We start from the raw sequence: 15,005 nt of genomic DNA on the forward strand, positions 1-15,005 counted from the left end.
GAGAGGCGTCTGCAGAAAGAATAGCAAAGAGGGAAAATGTCAGAATAAATATTTTCCATCATCCTTGAAAAATGATACTGGTAAAAGGGTGGTTGGCAACAATACTCATATACTTGGGAGATTTACAGAAGTCTTCTGAAGAGCCAAGGGGATAACAGGCAACTTTTAATGGTGTGGCGCAATTTGAAGGGCCAAAGAAGGTCCCATACAGCAAAAACAAACAAAAACACCCTCCACCACTAATAGACTAATCATAGCACCCCAAGTTCCTTCACTAGAAATGCAGTACTTTCCTTTATGAAGTCTTTTAAATCTGTAGTTGAAGTTCTCCAAATACTGAAACCACCTGTGTCAGAATCCATGGAACCCCTGTTTTCACATGATGCCTGGGCCTTATTTTCAAGAGTTTCTTAAGCCGGGCATTAGGAATCTAAAATCTTAAAAAGTTTCCCAGTGTGTTTGATACGCACCAAGGTTAGGGAACCACTGTTATCTCCCATTAAAAAGCCAACACACGATAAAGATTAAGGAATTCATAATTTAAGTCATTAAACCCATACTGCAGAAAAATTAGTTGACCTGTGAGAATGAGGTGTTCATGCAGGGAAGACTCCAGAAGACCAAAACAGGGAAAGCGACATACAAGAGGTAAGCAATGGACCTAATACCAAAATTAAGGCTTTGCCTTGTCCTAATAAATCCATTAATTAAGTGTAATGATACTTTGCTGAGTACTTCAAAAACTCACCATATGCCAAATAATGTTCTAGGTACTTTACAATATTAATGACCTTCGTAACAACTCTATGATGCAGGTACTATTATTTCTCCCATTTTACAGATGAGGAAACTAAAGCTAAGGTGAAGATATGAAGTCATTTACCCTGGGTCACACAACTATTAAGTGATTGAGCTCCACACTTCCTGCTTCTAGCTACTATGTGCTGCTACCAATCAGTTGTGTTAGATGGCAGGCTAGGCACCAAGAAATCAAAGACAAATGGCCCTTAGGGGATTTATAGAGTAATGGAAAACAACTGGAAACCAGGTTCCTGCCATCTATGGTTTAGGAGGAGAGCGTAAGAATATGGTGTTGCCCAAGCAAATCCTGGTTGACGTTCCAGCCTCTTCATTGCTGCTCACCATCGTTGCAAGAACCCATTACTTGGTTTTCCCAGTGCTTCCCCTTGGTCTCCCCTGTGGTTTTGTCAGAAAAATGACAGAAAATTTTGAATATCAATTCAATGTAGAGTGGAGTCAGTTTTATTTCACTTTGAAATGAAGTGTAACTCGATGTTGGTTGTGAGGATTCTAGAGATTTTTACTTTGGAGAAGCTATTGCAATAGGAAAAGTACTAACTCTCAGAGGAATTGATGTGGTCATCAATTTTATTCTTACAGATCCATTCTTGATTTGCAAATGAGATGAGAGATGCAGCTGCAGGTGAGACAGCACTCATTTAAAAGAAATATTTGTTTGCTGGCCACATCTTTCAAGGGTACACAGCTGTTTGAAATTGTGCTTTGCATATTTGCCTCTTTGTTTGCATTCTACTCCTTCTGCTCATGGATTCAATGAAATACTTTACAAGAAGAATTTATAAGAATAATAATTGTTTCATAGTTTATAATATCCTCTTTCAATATTTAGAATGGGTGATTTTTTTTTCTGAGTTTCTCATCTTTCCTTAAAACTCCATTCACTAGAATAATTCAGTGAATTCTATTTAATTGGCACCTTGATAAATGGCATGATTTCTTAATTGGAAAGAGTTCAGATAAAAAGACTTGATTTAATGCTTTTCAATTACTTTACATTATTTTTACAGCAGAACAACTTACTAGTTTAAATTAAGAGGAAAAATATCCCAACTAGTTACTAATGTCCTAAAAGCTAGTTATCATAGTTTATAGGACTGACTTAATGCTGCTCTTCTAGAGTTTTGCCTTTTTAAACTCTGAGGTTTTGTCCAATTCTAATGGCCACTAAAGTTGTAGTACTATCTGATAATTATTTTAGTGTTTCTTAATGATTTAATTCCTAATAATTGGAACATGTTTACTGTATCTTCATAAGTGAAAAGGAAACTCTTCCTGGATTTCAGTGTTCTTGAACTATTGTAACTTCTATGATAGTTATGTAAATGAAAGGATTATTAAAGCGTGTAAAAAAATACTGAAAGGACTTATATGTCACTTTGCTAACATTATGGGACAGAAATTATTTTTATTCTCATTTTTCAATTAAGAGGTCTGAGGCATGAGAGGCTAAGTAACCTGCCCATGGTGACATAGCCAGTAATTTTCAAAGCCAGGATCTGAAACCATGCATTCTGATTCCTGATCCCACCTACTTAATCACGGAGATACGGCATCTCCCTCTTTACAGGAAGAGGCACATATGGTGTGGCCTTAGATATACCAAGTGGAGTTCTCGACACAGACACATTTGACTTAGATGTGAAACTGTTGTTTCTCGTAGGCAATCTGATTGTCTCTGGGGGAAATATTATAGCTGCTTTAACATTTTCCAATAATTTATTTCATTTTTTTCTCCTTGATGTACAGACCATGAGTAGAGTGGTACATTTTGACATTTTTGTTTTGGTCACTGATCTGTAAACTTTGAGGTAATAGTCAAACTTTTCCCATTTCTTTGTCATTTGTGGAGTGGAATCTGTGTTTCATTTAAAAGGACTTAACTGATATTATAGAAGAATCATGGTTCATGGAGTCAATAGGTCTGATTTTCAGCTCTGGATCCGCCAACTACCAGTTATAACATGATGAATGAATTTTTTGGTGTGTCCCCACCCCTCCCCACCCTCTTTCCTTGCTTGTAAGAGAAATAAAGATTTCTAGTTCAGAGGAATCTTGCAGAAGATTCTTGAAATGAGATCTACATGTAAAACACCTAGTAGCAAAATGTGTCACTTACAAAGTAGGTATTGAATAAATGTTACTTTTGTTTCCTTGCCTGCCTGCCCTGCTGCTATATTTTAAACTCTGGTTACTGACAGTTTTATATAACTGCTATGAAATCTGAGGGGAACTGAAACTGTCAGTCTAATTCATGGGAGTTGGTTATCTTCACAACAGTATTTCAGGACCCAAATATGTGACATAAATATATTTATAAGCCATAGTAAAACAGAAGGAAACTTATTTGGATATTATTTTATTAATAATTGGTACCTATCTCTGGCTGTGGTGGGCTATCTTATTTCTATTACTTAAAACTGTATTTAAAGCAAACTTTTCCCCAGTTGCTGATGATAAAATATAGCTGCAGAGCTGACACAATCAAACCTTTGTATATCATTTCATGCTCTATTCATGTACATTTCTAATCTCAACGTCATTTTAAATATGCTCGACTGTAATGCTGTGTATGACACTAAAATGCCTTTATCACCTTATTTTTAAATATATTTAAACAATGTCATTATTCTTAAGGGAGTTTAATAAATCGTTGCTAATGTGGATTGATATCTGATTATTCCCATTTTAGAGATATAGAATCCAATAAAGAATGATTCATTTTCTTGAGGTCATATGAAATCCGTCAGTAATATTTATGAGATATTTGGAATTTCCCAAATAAATAATATAACTGGTATTCTTCATCATAGAAAAAATAGACTACATAAATAAAAAGATACTTTGCTCAACTTTCAAATGTGCTTACATATAAAAAATGAAGCAAATTTTTGTATATTCAAAGTTAATTTAACACCATTCACTTAATTATATAACTAGATCAAGTAGAAGCATTTAATGAATCACTTTAATTCTCTACTTCCTCTTGCAGGTATACCAATAATGATTAATAATAATATTAATAATAGAATCTGTCATTTATTGTATGTATTATGAAGATAACACGCATTGTGTGTGTGTGTGTGTGTGTGTGTGTGTGGCTCCTGGATATGTGCTAGGTCGTAGATAGTCCTTATTCAACTTAATTTTTGCCACATAACATATAATGAATTATATCTACTTTGGATAATTGTGTCTCACTTTTCTCCTTGGCATCCACACTTTTGCCACTCCCACTTCTGGGCAGAGTATATAACCTAGGCTCAGCGAATCACATTCCCCAGGCCTTGCTAATGGGTTCAGTGGTAGATACTCTCAGGGTCTGGAATTTGAGTTTACTGACAAGCTAATAAGCTAGTCTGTTACTGTTTTGTAGATGCTGGCAGAAGACACAAAATTTCTAGGTCAGAGACAAAGGACTTTATTACTCATGGTGCAGCCAGTAAGCAACACGATCTGCATGAGTTCCTTTTGCCCCTGATTCTCATGGAGGTGATGCAGTATGAGCCCAGATGAATGCTGTGCAGCAGTGGGTTTGTGACACAGCTGAGTGACACTGATCTTGGGGAAATCACCACTTGATAGAAAGCAGTAACAAAGCTTTCTCTCTCTCCTTGAAAGAGATATTACCTGATCACTCAAGATCTCTTGCTGCAAACACAGTCTTGAGAAATAATCCAGGGAAAGAATGATCAAGGCCTTATATCTTGACACACCTAGCATAATATATGGAGGGTGAGAGAAACATGGAGGGGTGCCTCCTAACAGACAAACAATCTTAGCCAGTACAATTAGCGAGAATCATTTTTACTCTTTGCCCCGAAATTTGAACCTCGAGAAATGTCGTGTTTCGGTTTCTACAGATGTCTTGTAATTACAAAGGACTAGCCAATCTGAGAATGGAGCCAACATGACAAAAGTTAGAGATGAGAAAAGGAGACAGGAACAAAAAAAAAAGATTGTACTGAGTTATTGATCAAGGACACCCTGAAACCAGCTCTTCCTCAAGAATTTTCAGGTATGTGAACTAATGAGGTTTTCACAACTAAAACAGTTGTGACTAATTTGGCTTTTGACAGGCATTGCCTCATCACAACACCCCTGTAAAGGGGGTATTATTATTCTGACCTGATAGATGAGAAAAAAATACATCACGGAGTTTAACTTGCTCAGTATCACATAATGAATAAAGCAGACCCGTGTCTGCTGATGATAAACACTGCGCTCCTAACACTTAAACCATTAGTGCTCAAACTTTAGTGTACTTTAGAAACACTGAGCCTCACTCCATATCTAATGAATCAAAATCTCTATGCTGGAGCATAGAGAATATGAATTTTTATAAGTTCTTGGGTGATTCTGATGCAGGGCTCATGGGTCACTTGTTAAGAAATATTTGTCTTGGAAAAATATGTGATTTCAAGGATACTGCTGCCTAAGATTCTGATATAATGTTCTTATTAAACAGCCTTGCTTCTGGAAGATAACATTTGCAGCCTTGTGAGTGATGTAAACTACAAACCACAGGAAATCCTTTTCTGATTGGGAGAAGTCAGGAAAGTCAGAAAACAAAGAAATCTGAGCTAGGGGAAGAAGGGTTAGGAAATGGGAACTTAAGAGGGAAAAGAGGGGTAAAATGGAGTCTTAAAGTTCTATTGCAGCAATTATTATCTAAGAAGTTCCTCTGTGTGTATGTCTCTCTATCTCTGTGTGTGTGTGTGTGTGTGTGTGTGTGTGTTAAGCTCAGATCCCACACAGAGTTTAAATATAGAAACACTTAAGAGTCCTTTACAAAAGGCATACAGACATCTGCTTTATTTGCTAGTTACAGTGGCTCATTGGACAGGAAGGAGAATGTTTAATTTAATTATTATTGACTTTGAATAGACATTTTGCCACTGCTAATAATATTAGCTAGATTAATGAATTGTTCAAGGGTTATACAGAGAGAAAGAACACAGTGAGAGCTATTGTTCATCAATATTTGGACAGCCTTTCCCAGAATAGTCATGTAAGTCACATGTGTTATTGTAAAATATTTTCCTACTTGCCTATTACGTTTTGGATTTTTATGTCTCTCTTTCTCTAAATTTAAATGGAGTATTAGTTGTCTTTTGATATGTATTACTATTGTTGAAGTCAGAACTATTTCTGTACAGTCCCTCTATAATGTACCCCCCTCCAAGTGGACTCTGATACATAGTAAGTCTTTCTTAAAATTTTAAAACTGGAATACTTGAGGTCTTCATCTGCAACTGGTCTGGTGATGCAGGAACGAGGAGGGGCGTAGAGTTGAACTTCACTGCAAAGATAAGATGTTAGCAGATAGCATTCTCCACTTCTCATTTCCTTTTATACTTCTTGTCCACTCCAAATTGAAGACTTGAATCAATCTAGTTTAAAGAGCTATTTATTTTTAGAGTTTTGGGCTCATTATTATTCCAAAGACTTTTCGGATCATGACTGTAATCTCATTCTTAAATGAGTGCAATATTTCCAGCTTTTGGCTAATAAGATTCAATACATGTTTTGACAATAATTAAGCTTATCATCAAAGTGAACATTTTACCAAAGGATTTTTATTTAAAATTGCATTTCATTTTTAGAGCATGCTCCTTTCTACCTAATAGTTTGACAAGCGGGTATTTTGATATTTTAGTTTGAACTAGTTACTTCTGTTCACAGGCCTCCTCAACTTTGTCATTGCTGCAGAAATGGCTTCCTTTCCTTTACAGTGGAAATAAGAAGCTGGCTGGACTATATCTGATCATCCCTAACACAGTCCTTTCACTAGTGTACCCTGTCTCCAGGTATTTAATAAAATAATAAATGATGACTTACTACATTGTCTCTATACCTGCCTTCCTCTAGGGAAACCATGGAATAATGTTGAACCTCTCTACCTTCTTTTAAAGAACAACACATTTCAACACACTGAAATGTGTTGAATGAAAAGCAAGCTATCCATCCGAATATATGGAACAGGTTCTCATTAACTCAAAGGTGTATGATGTAATAAGAGAGCAACATAGAGTTTGCAATACTTTATTTTTTAAGCATACACCAATGCAACAATTATGTGAACAGCTGTCAATCATTTTAACTGAGTACCTAACCTCTCTGTTGTGATACATTGGAATAAAGGAAGTAATGAGCAAGATTTGCAAAATATAACCATACTACCAAAGGGTTTTTTAAAAGATTGATATAAATATAACATCTCTATTATTTGTTTAAAGTAAATTGGAAATACATCACAATTTTAAAAAATGTATCTTCCATAATATTCTCCAGGAGAATCCCTTGCCTTCTTTCTCAGGCCAAACCAACACATTAGGCATTTCACACAATGGTGAGGGTTAAATTGGATGAGGCATCAAAGTTTTCAAACATAATTCTTTCGGGGCATGTTGTGTGAGAAGATGGGCCAAGAAATTCTACTCTGGGAACACAGAGGTGACCAGCAAGAGAGATAATAGTTCATAGACACAAAGCTGATACATTTTAACTTCATCCATAAATCATGTTTCATTGCAGCCTCTCACTCTGAGATGAGGCTCATCACCTTAGGACAGGAGAAGGCTTGTCTTTAAGTTGTAGGCAACGCAAAAAGGCTTGGAAATCAGGTGAGGCGGTGGGGATAGGGTTTGCCAGAAATTTGCTAAATCCATTTTTCCTGCTTCAGCACATCAAAGGCTGAGATGAAAGGACTCAACTCCTCTGTTTTTCCTCCAATGTAAAGGGGATACGAGGTGTGTGGAATCTTTTTAATAAGTGAAGTTGACAAACATTAAGGTGAGATGCAAAAGATCTAAGACAGAGAGACAGAAAAATACATCAGACAGAGAGATCCTGAGCATCACCAGAGTAGAGCTACCCTAGATCCTTTCTAGCCACTGAGGCTCACCACGGGGCAGCCTGCGACAAGGTGAGGTCATTCCTTGGCAGAGGCTAGGGTCGACCACAAGGCTGGTGGTCTGTACATGTGTGAAGACTGTGGACGACTCTGAGAAGGCTGCAGCCCACAGGAGCTGAGGTACAGCCCTCATTCAGCTGAGAGGTCAGATCACAGGCTCTGGAAACTGCAGATTTCAACAAACTGCAGCCAGGAATCATCCAGGTATACAAATGACCTGTTCCCAGAGAGCAAAAGGCAGAGAGGGCCCCTTTCCCAAGGACCGCACCTCATCCCCTGCTGCACTAGGATGCATAAAGCCTCTTCCCCTTCTCTCAGAAGTCATTTTAAGGATGGAGAAAGAGGAAGAGGAAGAGGAGGCCAGCCAAGAGACTGTCGAAACTTATTTATATAAAATTGTGAAATTTTCTGAAAGTAGCTATTTAAATTATCAGCTCAGTTGGATGTTTGAAAATTTATTTCATTTTTCCTCCCAACTAACCGGTGAGAAGGGGCAATGTATAATGTTCAAATTAGTTAAAACCAAAACAACAAAATGTTTTCTCTGTACATCTAAGTTATGAGTTCAATTTGCTATAGCTTTTAAAAATAATAAGAAAAGACAAAAGTCCAGCTATTTTTATACTTATTGAGATAATGTATAGAACTATAAAGCCTAGAGTTACATGGCATTTGAAGTTATTAAAAGCACGTCCAGCCCACCCTGCCTCTTATTCTGGGATCATTGCTATTGCCTGCTTGGAAAATGCTCCTTTCCACTCATTTTGCTGTGAAAATAAAACTGTTCTAAAGGTCTTTTAAGTCTGTTTAAAAAAATACTCCTCTAGTACCTTCTTAAAAAATCTTTCAGGGATGGGAACAGCCATCACTGGACTTTCATATTTATGAAAGCATAAATATGTCTTTCTTATGTGGAAATCTGATTTTTGTATTTCTTTTACCCATTGCCCTTGGTAACACCTTTAGGCAATCTCTTTTGTTCCTCTTCCATTGTTTTTCCTTGGGTTATAAATCGGCAGTTACTTAGCTCCCACAACAAAGTCTGAGGTCATAAATGAGGGCAGACAGTAATTTAATCTGTGAGAGACTGAGATATCATCTAGTTAGTTTAATAACAATAGCAAACCATAGAGAATACAGCCCAGCACACTGCTTCCTATTTATAATGACTTAAATTTCTCTCTCTCTCTCTCTCTCTCTCTCTCTCAAAACTAACAGACTTTTCCTTTCAAAGAATAAATAATTCGAAGTATAGTCTTAATCTTGGTAAAACTTTCTAAAGGTAATCTGAAACTTTTCTTCTTAAATCTAAGTGAAACATAAAGTAACCAAGCCCATGTGGGTGTGTTTTTAAGTAATCCACTGAAACAGTAAAATTCAAATGGCAAAGTCAGACAACTTGCAAAAACATAATGCATTGATTTATTTAGTCAATATTACAATGGTAACAGGTTAAGAGCACTAGATTTGTATCCTCTTTAGAGGTTAATAATCAAGATTTTGATTTGTAAATTTCACTGTTCTTAACCATTAAAAATCTGTTTTTCAAAGGAGTAATAATATATATTATTTTTAAGGGACAAAACTAAACTTTCTGATTTGTGACCAAAAGCATATTTGTTCATTAGTTTAAATTAAACATTAGGGACATTTTAACTCTTGGTTACCTCTTTCAGGAAAACACAATATTCTTGAAGCAAATATACACAAATATCTTTTTCCACAGTGATTTCAACTATTGTGTATCATGTCAGAGAGAGAACCTGAGAGCCCCAGATTTATTGTCTCCCAACTGATTGTTGTAATACACTCTGGCTTACTTAAGCAATCAACCAACAAACACGTATGTAGTGCCTACTATGTACAAGCCAGCATATTAAAGCAATAGAGGAAATACAAAGAAGTAAAATTATTGGTCCTTGCCCTGCTCAGGCTTCCAATGTAGTTGGTCAGATTGAACATAGACACAAATTACTTTCAATGTCTCCAAAAGAATTATATGAACTAGATTGTATGTTAGAATCACCTGTGCTGGAATCTAGAGGAAGCCGGGACATAAGCAGGGACATCCTCAGCACTGACTGAAGTCTGTCTGAATCAGATTTGTCAGTTCCGGGATTGAGTGCTGCTTGAATCCCCTTGTTTGAAAGTGTTACAGCCAATCTCACAGCTTTCACCGTTAGTGGCTATATTTGGGAACTATTTCATGGGCACATGGCAGTGGAGCAAGACAAACAAACACATAATATGTGAATCCGTATTTTATATATATATATATATATATATATATATATATATATATATATATATATATATGTATATGTATATATGTATGTATATATATATATACATACATACATATATATTTACACTATACTATTCAAATCATATACAGGGTGATGTTGAAAGTTAGGAGTTCAGGACTTTCCGTTTTGCATGGGAGGAGGCTAACCCACACAATCATATACTTACTATAAGACAAACAAGAGACTACGTAAGAAAAGTATGAAAAAAACCTCCAAACTTCACTGGATACAAGCAAAATAGAAAGGCTAGAGGAAGAATGAGAAAAGAGGACGCAGCGAAGAGGAGAAATTTTGAGAGGGCCTTCGGGAGAGAGTCCCTCCCTCCCCACCCCACCCCCACCACCCTTACCCCCCCACACACACCCCCTATCGCAGCCCTTCCTCACCTACCCCCAGGGTCCTGAAGAAAAAGCCCTGGCTGGGCTAGGCAAGTGAAGGAAAGCAGAGACACATTTTCAAACACGACAAATAAATAAATAAATAAATATGTTTAACAAGAAAATAACTTATTAGGCACCGCTTGAAAGGCAGCAACCCTCGAGGGTGGGAGAGGCTTGCAGGTGGCGGCCACTCAGTCGGGATTGGCCAAGGCTCTGAAGGCACCACCTGAAATTCCAGTCGCGGTGCCTGGTCTTTGAGATAAACCGGAGCAGGAAACCAAGTCTGTTGTTACTCTAAGACCTGCACCTTCAGAAGCCTGGGTAAGGGAGAAACCTAGTGTAGCTGCAGCCTCTCTCCCGGATGGCCACCGGGGAAAATGCTTCCTGCCTTCCTGGCCCAATGCAGACCAGCCTCCCGGGAGTGCTGGTCTTTGAAACCAATGGCTTCGGTTGTGAGTGCCGCCCCAACCCCGGAATCTTCTAAAAACCCCTCGGTCCTTGTTTTCAGCTCCTTTTTGCTCCAAATGGGGGGTTTAGATGAGAACTGCAGAATGCCTGGTGTTCGATGCGCGGGACCGATTTTACTAAGCACCTGGCTCCGCTCTGGGTGGGGTGGGAGTGGTGGAGGGGCTCCGGGAAAGACGCATCCTCATCCCGTAGAAGGAGAAAAGACCAGCTGCCTTGTCCGTTCTCAAGTCTTATTTCCCTTAAAGTAGGGCTGTGCAAATGGAGAACGGGGGTTCTCCAGACTTCTCTAGGGGCACCAGGCAGAACCTGGCAAGCGAGGGACGCGGCAGGGCGGGTCTGAGGACTCACCCCGAAGGAAACCCGTGGCGATAACCATGGCTCAGCTTAAACAAACAGAAATAACGGCTGGCGGGGATGAGGGTCAGGCTGAGTTGGCGACTCACGAGTTCACGAGCTGCACCGGCAGGACCGGGCGGAAGAAAAGATCGAATTACAGATTGGGGAGCAGAAGTACAAGCGCAGTGGAGAAAGGAGCGAAAGTAGGAGACAGGAGAAAGAGGCCCGCAAGCCTTCCCAGTTTATAAGAAAAACGTCCAAGTCCACCTTTGTCGCGCGCCTCTCCCGGGTCTCCTTCACCCAAAGCGCGTAGTGTCCTCGCCCCACTTTGCCCCACCGCACCCTGACCCCTGGAATACTTTCACCTCTCGCACCCATACTCCCTTTCCCCTCATCCTTCTCCCTCCCTTTGCACAGGGCCTCTGAGTGGTCCCGGCTCAGAGAGTCGTGATGCGGGACGTGCAGGTGCCATTACGGAAGACGCCGCCGGACTCCAGGTTCTCGGGCTGAAAGTCCTCCACGCTGTAGGCGCGGCTCTTGAGGGCGGTGGCATAGTAGTCGACAGGCTCCTCCGCGGCGTTGTCCATCCAGCTGAGGCACAGGATGCGCTGAAAAGAGCGCTTGAAGTTGTCAGAAAGGAAGCCATAGAGGATGGGGTTGGCACAGCTGTTGGCATAGCCGAGGATGACCGACAGCTGGCTCACCGTGGCGTCGTCCTGCTCTGCGAACACATTTACTAGCTGCACTACATAAAAAGGCATCCAGCAGATGACAAACACCATCACCACCATCATCACCATCAGGGTGATCTTGCGCTCTGAGCGCTTGCGCTGCTGCCAGCCGGCCTTGAGGGCTACCATGCGCATTTTGGCGATGATGAGCACGTAACAGAGGCAGATGGCTCCGACGGGCAGCAGAAAGCCCATAAGAAATGTGTACAACACGAAGCCCACCAGCCAGCGCTGGGCAGGCTCGGGCATGAGCATGTTGCAGGCCACCGTGCCGTCACTGTTGGCTGCGGTACGCGAGAAGACCACGATGGGCAGAATGACGAGCAGCGATAGCACCCACACCCCCAGGTTCACCACTTTGGCCACCGTGGGCCGGCGGTAGCGTGCTGCCTTGATGGGGTGCACCACGGCCACATAGCGGTCCACGCTAAGCACAGTCAGACAGTAGATGCTGGTGAACATGTTGACTGCGTCCACACTGAGCACGAGGCGGCAGAGCAGCGCGCCAAAGGGCCAGTGGCGAAGCAACGTGGAGGTGACTAAGAAGGGCACGCTGAGCATGAGGAGCTCATCGGCAATGGCCAGGTTGAGGATGTAGATGTTGGTGGCTGTCTTCATCTTGGCGTAGCGCAGGATCACGTAGATGACCATTGAGTTCCCACATAGCCCCACCAGGCACACCACGGAGTAGATGAAAGAGATGAGGATGGCGCTGCCCTGGCCCTCACTCAAGGTCCCGTTCTGGGACGCGTTTCGCCCCGGCTCCTCCATGCCGTCCACAGCGCCGGCCCCGGGGCCCCTGCTGCCGCCGCCTTCGCCACAGCTGCCCGGGCTGGGGCTAGGAGAGGAGGGAGAGGAGGCGGTGCCATTGGGGAACATCTCAGCTGATAGGGGCCGATGGGGCTGCCGGGGCTAGGGAGCTCTCCTCGGGACCTCGCCGCTTGCGCCCTCACTCGGCACCCCGGCCGCCTGCCCGCAGCTCACTGCCGCTTGGCCACTATGGGTAGTGCCCAGCGGCTGTGGGGAGCGCGGCTCCGACCCGCGCCAGCGGGGCGCATAGCCTAACGGCTGCTTGCGCGCAACCGCTTGTCGCTCCGGGGCGCCTGGGCGCACGCGAGCGTGGAGAGGGGAGGCCTGGAGGCTGGAGCCCCGCGCCGCACAGCCATTAACTGGCGGGGCTCTGTGCTGGTGAATGATTAATAGGCACCACCAGCGCGTCAGCAGCTACGAAAAGGAAGGGGGTGGGGGAGAAAAAGAGGGAGGAAAGCAATATAGAAGGAGACTTATCACCCCTCGCCCATGTTTTCTTTTCCTTTCTAGTCCTGCGCTCGGATCAACTCGAGCAGCTGCTTCCGGGGCTCCCCTGCAGCACCCTTTACCCATCCCTCAGGGGACCTGGGGAGTTTCTCCGCCTTCCTGGTGGGTGGGTGGGAACCAAAAGTGTAGATTCTGTCCCATCCCACCCGGCTCCTATCCAAGGCAAAGACTGAAGTGGACCCCAAGCATCGATGTCTGGAGTTCATCTCAGGTTCCCTCAGCTGCTGCTCCGCCCTGAGGGACCCCAGTTCCACTCCGGCCCTAAACCCCCACCTCCCCCTCCTCTAGCCCTGTTCCTCAGACCCGGGCGGAAGCTCCCAGTCTTACTTACCTTGGGCGCGCTACCTCCAGACCCACGCGTAGATGGCCGGTGCAAAGTGTGCGGTGGTAGCGCGGTGACGTTTTTCGCTCGTTACAACTCCTTTCTTTGGGCCGGACCCCAGCACAGGCTCCCACGCAGATACTCTTAGAGTCACGGAAACTGACCCTAAGCCGCGAGCCTCAGGAGGAGGAGGAGGGACAACAACCGCGCGTTAGGGGCTTCTGCGTTACATCACCGCAGGCAGCTCTTCTCCGGCGGGAGTGTTCAGGGGCCTAGGTAAACCACTGCGAATCTCTTATTAAAGCTTGTGGTGCCCAGACCCCCCCTACGTCTACCAGAGGAATATCGACCGCAGAAAGGAGGACGCGCTGCTGGGAGCACGGAAGGAGCCTGAGGCTCCCTCCCGAATGTGCCGGGCGCGGTATTGGAAATCCATCTAGGTGTTCACTGGGGAAAGATACGGCTGCGCCGCTTGGAAAGGCTCCGCCCGCGTCCCTGCTGTACTTTGTACCTCGGAGAGTTGGCGGGCCCCGAGGGAGGAGAATGTAACGGCCTGGGCGAGCAGGGATGCCCGATCCTTTAAACCCAGGCGGGCCCGGCCATGCAGGTGACCGGACCTGTTATCAACTTCAGGAATGGCAGAACCACCTTCCAGTGTTTCCATGAAATACTAGGATTTCAACCTTTTCTAAGGCCCCAGGACTTGAGATTCGTCTCTAATTTACGTGCCTACACCTTTAAGACACAAAAATCAATGTAGGCAAGCCTAAATGAAGCTCGCCAACTTCATTTAGGAATTGAATGGTTTCTGTGTAACACAGAACAAATGACTATGATTTTAAACAACCTCTGGGGCTTCTCACCATCCGTAGTCTAGGCTTTCTTTGGCTTTCCAGTTGTTCAGTCCAAGAATCACTCCATTCAGCTCCCCTATTCCTTTGCAAGATACCTTTAAGTCTTTATCTGAAAAGTGCAGGTTCCCCGGAAGGCTGACCTACGGTAGTCTAGTGCTGGGCCCTTTTCAAGCTTTGGCTTTGTCTCCAGTTTCTTGTTCCTTTTTCCTCTCGACCAGGTGGTACACACTGGGCTGTGAGTCTCAGCTTTCCCTCCCATCAGTACAGTTTACAACTAGGAGAGGCAAACTTAAATAGAAACTAAACTCCTAATGTAGGCTAGTTGTACCAGACACTTCAGAATGCAAAAATGGATGCAGAAATTGAAAGGAAATAAAAAACTATAATTTCTATTGCCTCCTGCATTACCAGAGAAATCATTTGCGTATATGTGTTTTAGTTCTCAAAAGTGAGTGCTCCTGCAAGGAAAAGAATAACTTTTGCAGTGTATTGATCTAGCAATCAGGGATAAAATAAATGATGAAAAACTCTCATAGGAATATGTGCAATGGACACT

General features: G+C 42.6%; 1 protein-coding gene across 2 annotated transcripts; it reads right to left on the reverse strand.

Annotated features, from left to right (window-relative positions):
* Positions 1-10,409: 10,409 nt before the first annotated feature.
* Positions 10,410-14,674, reverse strand: SSTR1 (somatostatin receptor 1). Of its 2 annotated transcripts, none has more exons than XM_019713658.3 (2): positions 13,605-14,674; positions 10,410-13,180 (listed from the first exon to the last, which is right to left on the reverse strand). In XM_019713658.3, exon 2 carries the CDS (start codon positions 12,833-12,835, stop codon positions 11,663-11,665), a length of 1,173 nt encoding a protein of 390 aa, XP_019569217.1. In that variant the 5' UTR covers positions 12,836-13,180; positions 13,605-14,674; the 3' UTR covers positions 10,410-11,662. The 2 variants fall into 2 exon arrangements, with proteins under 2 accessions (XP_019569217.1, XP_019569218.1); XM_019713659.3 differs by having other exon boundaries at positions 10,410-12,794; positions 13,605-14,673.
* Between the last annotated feature and the right edge of the window lie 331 nt (positions 14,675-15,005).

This window comes from Rhinolophus sinicus, chromosome 3 (genome assembly GCF_057876585.1).
Source record: "Rhinolophus sinicus isolate RSI-liver-muscle chromosome 3, RSI-T2T, whole genome shotgun sequence".
NCBI lineage: Eukaryota > Metazoa > Chordata > Mammalia > Chiroptera > Rhinolophidae > Rhinolophus > Rhinolophus sinicus.